General features: G+C 41.3%; 1 protein-coding gene across 1 annotated transcript in view; it reads left to right on the forward strand.

Annotated features, from left to right (window-relative positions):
* Positions 1-8,693, forward strand: part of LOC106091850 (vitellogenin-1-like) — a 40,905-nt gene extending 32,212 nt beyond the window's left edge. Inside the window, exons 2-4 of the mRNA XM_059367478.1 lie at positions 7,457-7,543; positions 7,596-7,852; positions 7,923-8,693. Coding sequence (XP_059223461.1) covers positions 7,715-7,852; positions 7,923-8,591 — 807 coding nt within the window. The 5' untranslated portion in view covers positions 7,457-7,543; positions 7,596-7,714 and the 3' untranslated portion in view covers positions 8,592-8,693. The remainder of the gene's footprint in view (positions 1-7,456; positions 7,544-7,595; positions 7,853-7,922) is intronic.
* The last annotated feature ends 1,079 nt before the right edge of the window (positions 8,694-9,772 follow it).

Here is a 9,772-nt window from a genome sequence, read left to right on the forward strand (position 1 = left end):
GGGGAAGATCGACTTTGACCAATCTGTTGGAAATGACGTGTCATATTTATGATGGTTCTGCAAACAGATTTCAAGCAGATATAAGTTACCGAGATTTTACTAAGGCTTTTGATACTGTGGTGATTTATTACTGTTTAAATTTGATATGATGGGTTTCCCTTCAGTTCTTGTGAATTGAATAGCTTCTTGTTTACACGACCGTCTACAAAGATTTTACTTTAATTACATTGTTTCCAAGAATTTAGCACTCTGGTGGACTTGTGCAGAGTTAATGGCATTGCGCTTAATCTTAAGAGGTGCAAGAATTTACCTCTTTTCAAGGGTGTAGATCCAGTTGACTATTACATACATATGTTCCAGGTGACTATAACATACACTCATAGATAAAAGTTTGCTGAAAATAGCAAACACTGTCTGCTGAATATTGGTAGTCAATTTTACTGATATTGTGGCAGTAGCTCTGCTATTACAGCAGTTAGGTTAGGTTGAAAAGAGGGTGCAGATATAAATCCGCCCCATGTCACTTTGAACATACACCTTAGCCAATAATCGGCTTGTTGTGCGCTTTAAAATTTATAAAGTAACCTCTAAAAAGAACATTTTAAGATAGGAATTCCGTGCTACTTACAAAATTCTTAATTGTTTTCTCAATACCACTCCCCTAAGATGGTTCAAGTCATATATTGTTTCACCACCTAAGGACCGGTATCTGTTGTACGCGAAAGCCGGGCAATGACAAAGGAAATGCTTCAACGTCTCATCATCTTCCCCGCATGCCCTTCACATGCTAGCACTTGCCGCACCCATTTTACATAAGTGACCTCGTAGTCCTATGTGTCCCGTTATGATACCAATAGCCATACTGACCTCCTTCTTGCTTCCTTTCAGTAATAGCATCGTCTTCTCACGATCTGGAACCCCCAATAGGATTTTCGCCTTCCTACTACCGTTTCGCTGTTCCCCAATGTTGCATGCGCATTCGTCGCCCACCCCCTTAACACGGACTGCGTCGACCTGAAAGGCTTCGGGTTAACCAAGTTTATTGACGGCAGTCCTCTGGCCTTCACCGCCAAATCGTTTGCCCTTTCATTTCCCCTTACTAGGTTATGTCCCGGCACCCAAACGATGCGGATTTTGCCATCCTCAGAGTAGGCGTTAATCTCCATCTTACACTGCAAGACTGTTTGTGGACTTAACGTCCTATTTGTTATTGACCTTATGGCAATTTTAATATCGGTAAAAATGTTCACAATCGATGTCCTCGCGTTAGCACCACACCACGCATTCCGCGATCGCCCGATCTGCGCATGCAGGACCGTATTATAGTCAGGCAGTCTAAAACAGATCTCAGTCCTTGGGTTCTCAGTGTAAACTCCTAGGCCAACTCTGTCCTCTAGCTTTAATCCATCCGTGTAACATGATCGTCCAGATGGCAATACTAGGGTTCCGTTAATCCAAGACTGTGTCGATAGCAGCAGTGCCTCGCACTCGACTTCAAGGATCCTCCCAGGTATCCGATCGAAAACCTCTTCCCTTCCTTCCAGGTTTCCTATCATCGCCTCGATTATACTGCGATGGTATGAGCTGCTCCCATCCTCAACCCATTCTCCCATCGCCTTAAGTCTCATAGCCGCATTGGCTGCCTCACACTTAATCTGTATGTCAATGGATCGGTTATCTAGAATAGTCTCCAGTACCCTAGTGGGCGTGGTCCTCATCGCTCCTCCTATGCCAAGACAACATGTTTTCTGAACCTGATGTATGGTCCTTATATTGCACTTTTTCTCCATAGCAGTCCACCAAACTACTGAGGCGTAAGTAGTATTGGTTTAATCACGCTCCTGTAGAGCCAGTGGACTATCCCAGGTTTCAGGCCCCATTCAGAGCCAACGACCCGTCTACATAGTGCCCAACATCTGTGAGCCTTCTCAGTACGCTCCCGAATGTGACACTTCCAATTTAGTTTCCTGTCCAAGATCACACCTAAGTATTTGCTTTGTCAGATATCGAAATCGTCTTATTGAGGAAACGTGGTGCGTTAAATTGGCCCACCTTCGTCTTCCTCGTGAACAGGCATATTTCCGTCTTCTCTGGGTTAACATTGAGACCTCTGGGTCTAGCCCAATCATATGCGATATGCAAGATCCTTTTGGCCCTTCTGCGTAGCTCCTTCGGATCCTTACCCCTTAGAAATATTTTAACATCGTCTGCGTAGCAGACGGGTTCAAATTCCTCCTCGGTCAGCATCCGTAATAGGTCATTTGTGGTGGTCACCCATAGGAGTGGCGATAAAATGCCCCATCTGTGGCGTGCCCTGTGCCACTTTCTCCCTTATATTTATGCCTTGGGAGACACAATTTATCCACCTGTTCTTTCGCAGTCTCTAAGGACCGGATCCACCTGGTACAAGCCTAAGGATTGGATTAGCGTGTCGGTCCCCACATTATTAAAAGCCCCCTCGATGTCAATGCATATCGCCAGTGTGTACGTTTTGGCATTGAAGGATTCCACAATTTTATGCACAACCTCGTGTAGGACAGTCTCCACCGACCTTCCCTTGACATAGGCATGCTGTTTGTATTTGGGCAGTTCGCTGGATGTCCTACTCTTTATCATGGTGTCTATAATATGTTCCGTGGTTTTGAGTAGAAAGGACGTAAGGGTTATGGGTCTGTAGGCCTTTGGTGTCGCATAACTAACACCACCCTTGCCCCCTGCCAGGCTTTTGGAGTATATGCAAGTCCTAGGCACGCTGTGAAAATGTTGGCCAGATGTCTCCGTGAGTCCCTTCGTATCCCGTGGAAAATGGGTTTTCATCAAAAGCCTCAACATGTCCTCCGTTGTCTCTGCTCTCACACCCATGTCGTCCACCAAGTTTCAGTTTAGAGAGAAACTTTTTTATTTTGGCGGCGTCATTAACGCTATCGCACTGTTCGCAGAAAAGCTTCCAGGAGACACGTTTTGCCGCTCTGGTAATCTTATTGTATTCCTTGAGCCGTGTGTAATACACATCCCAATAAACTTCCGCTTTTTTACGACAGGATTATTGTCAAAAAGTGTTAAATTTTTTCTACATCCTTTTCAGTAAATTCTATATGATTTTTATACTTTCCACAATAGGATGGGGGTATACTAATTTCGTCATTCTCTTTGTAACACCTCGAATATGCGTCTGAGACCCCTCAAAGTGTATATAAACTTGACTGTCATGTCATTTTAAGTCGATCTAACCGTGTCTGTCCGACTGTCTGTCGAAAGCACGCTTACTTTCGAAGGAGTAAAGCTAGCCGCTTCAAATTCTGCAAAAAATACTTTTTATAAGTGTAGGTCAGTTTGAATTGTAAATGAGCCAAATCGGTCCATATTTTGATACAGCTGCCATATAAACCGATCTTGGGTCTTGACTTCTTGAGCCTCTAGAGGGCGCAATTCTCTTCCGATTTGACTAAAATTTTGCATGAGGTGTTTTGTCATGACTTCCAATAACTTTGCTAAGTTTGGCACAAATCGATACATAGCTGCCATATAAACCGATCCGGGATCTTGAGCCTCTAAAGTGCGAAATTATTATCCGATTTAGCTGAAATTTTGTACAACGGCTTCTCTCATAACCTTTAACATACGTGTCGTCAAAGGCGTGAGTCAGTTTATAGCCTAATGCAGCTCCCCTATAAACCGATCTCCCCATTTTATTTTAAAGGCGCATTTATCGATCAAGATTTGCATATAGCTGCCATATAGACCGATCTCTCGATTTAAGGTTTTGGTCCAATGAAAAGACCATTTACTGTCCAATGTCGCCGAAATTTGCACAGTGAGTTGTGTTTGGCCCTTCGACATTCTTTTTCAAGTTGGCGCAGATCGGTTCAGAATTGGATACATTTGCCATATAGACCGATCTCCCTATTTAAGCTTTTGGGGCCATAAAAGGAGAATTTATTGTCCGAATTCGCTGAAATTTGGTACAGTGAGTTGTGTTAGGCTCTTCGAAATTTTTCTGCGACTTGGCTCAAATGGGTTCAGATTTAAATATAGCTGCCATATAGACCTATATCTCGATTTGAAGTTTTGCGCCATAAAAGGTGCATTTATAATCCGATTTCACAGAAATTTGAAACAATGATTTATGTTAGGCTTTTCAACATCAGTGTCGTATATGGTTCAGATCGGTTTATTTTTAAATATAGCTCCTGAAAAGATCAATATTTTGTTATACACAATTGAACAATGACTTGTACTTATTAATATTTTGTCCAAATTGGAACACATTTCGATATAGCTGCTATGGGGCATAAGGTATGAATTTTTCACCGGATCTTGACGAAATGTGATTATATTTATACCCGAGGTGGTGGGTATCCAAAGTTCGGCCCGGCCGAACTTAACGCCTTTTTACTTGTTTAAGGGCACTTTTATCTGCAAAATTCAAAAAGAAACAAAGAAAAACCAAATTTCAAAGATATATCTTTACTCGTTCTCACACGGTATATGTTTTACTATTTAGATTTTTATACCCACCACCGAAGGATGGGGGTATATTCATTTTGTCATTCCGTTTGCAACACATCGAAATATCCATTTCCGACCCTATAAAGTATATATATTCTTGATCAGCGTAAAAATCTAAGACGATCTAGACATGTCCGTCCGTCTGTCTGTTGAAATCACGCTACAGCCTTTGAGATATTGAGCTGAAACTTTGCACAGATTCCTTTTTTTGTCCATAAGCAGGTTAAGTTCGAAGATGGGCTATATCAGACTATATCTTGACTATATCTTGATATAGACCGATCGGCCGATTTAGGGTCTTAGGCCCATAAAAGCCACATTTATTATCCGATTTTGCTGAAATTTGGGACAGTGAGTTGTGTTAGGCCCTTCGACATCCTCCGTCAATTTGGCTCAGATCGGTCTAGATTTGGATATAGCTGCCATATAGATCGATCCTCCGATTTAGGGTCTTAGGCCCATAAAAGCCACATTTATTATCCGATTTTGATGAAATTTGGAACAGTGAGTTGTGTTAGGCCCTTCGACATCCTCCGTCAATATGGCTTAGATCGGTCTAGATTTGGATATAGCTGCCATATAGACCGATCCTCCGATTTGGGGTCTTAGGCCCATAAAAGCCACATTTATTAGCCAATTTTGCTATGATTTGGGACAGTGCGTTGTCTTAGGCCCTCCGACATCCTCTGTGAATTTGGCTCAGATCGGTCCAGATTTAGATATAGCTGCCATATAGACCGATCCTCCGATTTGGGGTCTTAGGCCCATAAAACACGCATTTATTGTCCGATGTCGCCGAAATTTGGGACAGTGAGTTAAGTTAAGCCCCTTGACATACTTCTGCATTATCGCACTGATCGGTCCAGATTTGGATAAAGCTGCCATATAGACCGATCTCTCGGTTTTAGGTTTTGGGGCCATAAAAAGCGCATTTATTGTCCGATGTTGCCGAAATTTGAGACAAAGAGTTAAGTTAAGCCCCTCCACATATTTCTGCTATGGGACATAAGTTATGAGTTTTGCACCGGATTTTGACGAAAGGTGGTTTACATATATAGCCGAGGTGGTGATTATCCAAAGTTCGGCCCGGCCGAACTTAACGCCTTTTTACTTGTTTTTTCTTCCACTGTCCAACGCTGAATCAAGAATTCATTCCTAACTCTCCCATGCTACATTCCATAGAAGCGTTTAAATTTGGCATATGCAGTGTTATTATACAATACTTTCCAAGATGTAGAATAGGAACAAACTTTTTATACCCTCCACAGTAGGATGGGGGATACTAATTTCGTCATTCTGTTTGTAACTACTCGAAATATTCGTCTGAGACCCCATAAAGTATATATATTCTTGATCGACACGTCATTCTTAATCGATCTAGCCATGTCCGTCCGTCTGTCCTCCGTCCGCCTGTCTGTCAAAAGCACGCTAACTTGCGAAGGAGTAAAGCTAGCCGCTTGAAATTTTGCACAAATACTTTTTATTAGTGAAGGTCAGTTGGTATTGTAAATGGGCCATATCGGTCCATGTTTTGATATAGCTGCCATATAAACCGATCTTGGGTCTTGACTTCTTGAGCCTCTAGAGTGCGCAATTTTTATCCGATTGGAATGAAATTTTGCACGACGTGTTTTGTTATGATATCCAACATCTGTGCCAAGTATAGTTCAAATCGGTTCATAACCTGATATAGCTGCCATATAAACCGATCTTGGGTCTTGACTTCTTGAGCCTATAGAGTGCGCAATTCTTATCCGATTGGAATGAAATTTTGCACGAAGTATTTTGTTATGATATCCAACAACTGTGCCCACTATGGTTCAAATCGGTTCATAACCTGATATAGCTGTCATTTAAACCGATCTTGGGTCTTGACTTCTTGAGCCTCTAGAGGGCGCAATTCTTATTCGATTTGAATGAATTTTAGCACGAAGTATTTTGTTATGATATCCGACAACTGTGCTAAGTATGGTTCAAATCGGTTCATAACCTGATATAGCTCTCATATAAACAGATCTGGGGACTTGACTTCTTGAGCTTCAAGAGGGCGCAATTCCTATCCGATTTGGCTGAAATTTGCATGACGTATTTTATTCTTACTTTCAACAACTGTGTCTTGAGTCTCTATAGGTCGCAATTATTATACGATTTGCTTGAAATTTTGTACGACGGATCCTCTCATGACCATCAACATACGAGTTTTTTATGGTCTGAATCGGTCTATAGCTTGATACAGCTCCCATATAAATCGATCTCTCCATTTTACTTCTTGAGCCCCCAAAGGTCGCAATTCTTATTCGAATTGACTGAAATTTTACACAGGTCTCCAACATATAATTTAATTGTGGTCCAAACCGGACCATATCTTGATATCGCTCTAATAGCAGAGCAAATCTTTTCTTAAATCCTTTTTTGCCTAAGAAGAGAAATGAAACTCGACCAATGCGATCCATGGCGGAGGGTATATAAGATTCGGCCCGGCCGAACTTAGCACGCTTTTACTTGTTCACTTTTTACATACATGAAATGTGGTTCTTTTAGAATAACTTCCAATTTATTTTACTGGGCAATTATACGCCAAGAAAATTTTAGCTGTTTCTACAAAGATAGAAAAACTTTTTTTACCTTTTCTAATATACGTTTGAATGTTTAGAGGTTGGCTACATTTCCAGCATTCAGAATGTTAGAGCTAGTAGCCTCTGAATTAATGAGACTAATAAGCGATTATATTTATCCGACAATTCATGGCTTTGTGACCCATTAAAAAAATTGTATACACTGTATGTTTTGTACCTCGGACGGAAAGTAGGACAATATTTCAGAATAGTTATGATAGTGCAGCGTTCGCGGTGATTTCTATTTCTCTCGCTTCCATAACAAATAAATCGATAAATACTAATGAGTATAGTGTAAAAGATGCGGTTCTATGCAATTACTTTATTTACAGTAGAAGCTCTGTTGTTAAGTACGGTTGATGCTGATGGCTTCGCGGATCTTATTTTGGAAATAACTTCAAATAAAGCAGATTTGGCATGTATGTGGCAAAGATTCGTTGAAAAAACAGCTATTAACTACTGTTGTTTCAGGTAGAGCTGTTGCGGAAGCTGTTTCTAGAAATCCCCTAAATGACCCTCAAATTGAAAAGGTCTCATTCCAACTGAGACTACCATGCGGCCGTATTGAATACTCGGTAACTCAAGCGAACATGTTAAGGAATCATCCCCAGTTTAATGCGGTGCGAAGGACGGTGTTCTTTGTGGCAGGATTTTTTGCTCCACCTGAAATATATTTTATTTCGGACATGGCAAAAGCCTATAATTGCCGAGGAGGTTACAACTTTGTGGTGAGAAGATATACTTCAAATTGATGTTAACCAAGTGCTTAATCGTAATTTGCTCTCTCTCTCGTTGCAGCTATACAACACTGGAACTTATCTGGCGACTTTATATGCCAACACCGCCTACAACACCGGCAAGCTGGGTAGATTTTTGGCCATAGGTTTGCGCAATCTGGGGCTTTCACCCAATCGGATACATTTAGTTGGTCATAGTTTGGGTGCCCATATTGTGGGTATTGCTGGGCGCTATTATTACAAACTAACAGGGCGGAAAATAGCACGAATCACAGGTCTAGATCCAGCACGGCCTTGTTTTCGAACTCCTTCCATTTTTCCAAGTTTACAAAGAGGCTACGCCCAATTCACCGATATTATCCACTCAAATCCATCGGAACTTGGCACGGAGGAGTTATTGGGTGATGTAGATTTCTTTCCAGGAGGACTCTCTCCCACAAGAAAAGGATGCGGAATAAATATTCGTTGTTCCCATGAAATCTCCATACAATATCTTGCCGAATCTATTTATCCCGGCAATGAGCTAAACTTTATTGGGTATCAGTGCGAAGACTATCAGGATTTGGCTAGGAAAACATGCAGCGGCCCCAGATCAATTATGGGGTTTGCCAATGCTGGCCGCTCGAGAGGAATGCATTATGTGCCTGTAAGGCCCGAATCACCATTTGGGGCAAATGCAACCACCGATGACTCATATCGGTTTGATTCGTGTGGGCGATGTGTTAGTTGATGAGAATGTGATTGGGTAATAAATGTCTGTGATAAAAAAAAAATTCTGAGAAGTAACTTTTAAGTTAGGTTGTGCAAAAGGTACCCAACAAGACCACCACAGAAAAAAATATTGACTTAAATTTTATCAATTAACAAGTAAAAAGGCGTTAAGTTCGGCCGGGCCGAACTTTGGATACCCACCACCTCGGGTATATATGTTAACCACCTTTCATCAAAATTCGGTGAAAATATATCTTATGTCCCATAGCAGTTATATAAGATTATGATCCGATTTGGACCAAATACTTATAAGCGTAGTAGCTATATCTAAAAATAAATCGATCTGAACCATATACGACACGGATGTCAAAAAGCCTAACATAAGTCACTGTGTCAAATTTCAGTGAAATTGGATTATAAATGCAACTTCTATGCGGCCAAGATTTAAATAGACATATCTGTCTACATGGCAGCTATACACAAATCTGGACCGATTTGGGCCAAGTTGCAGAAAAATGTAGAAGAGCCTAACACAAAGCACTGTTCCGAATTTCGGCGAAATCGAACAATAACTCGCCTTTTATACGCCCAAAACCTTAAATCGAGAGATCGGTCTATATGGCAGCTATATTCAAATCTGGGCCGATCTGGTCCAAATTAAAGATGGACGTCGATGAGCTTAAGTAAACTCACTGTCTCAAATTTCAGCGACATCGGACAATAAATGCGTCTTTTATGGCCCCAAAACCTAAAACCTAGATATCGGTCTATATGACAGCTATATCCAAATCTAGACCGATCTGTGCGATCGGGGCTTAATTAACTCACTGTCCCGAATTTCGGCGACATCGGACCATAAATGAGAATTTTATAGGCCCAAAACCTTAAATCAAGAAATCGGTCTATATGGCAGCTACATCCAAATCTGATCCGATCTGGGCCAAATTGAAGAAAGATGTCGAAAGGCCTAAGACAACTCACCGTCCCAAACTTCTGCAAAATCGGATAATAAATGTGGCTTTTATGGGCCTAAGACCCAAAATCGGAGGATCGGTCTATATGGTAGCTATATCCAAATCTGTACCGATCTGAGTCAAATTGACGGAGGATGCCGATGGGCCTAACACAATTCACTGTCCCAAATTTCATCAAAATCGGATAATAAATGTGACTTTTATGGGCCTAAGACCCTAAATCGGA

Source organism: Stomoxys calcitrans, chromosome 4 (genome assembly GCF_963082655.1).
Source record: "Stomoxys calcitrans chromosome 4, idStoCalc2.1, whole genome shotgun sequence".
NCBI lineage: Eukaryota > Metazoa > Arthropoda > Insecta > Diptera > Muscidae > Stomoxys > Stomoxys calcitrans.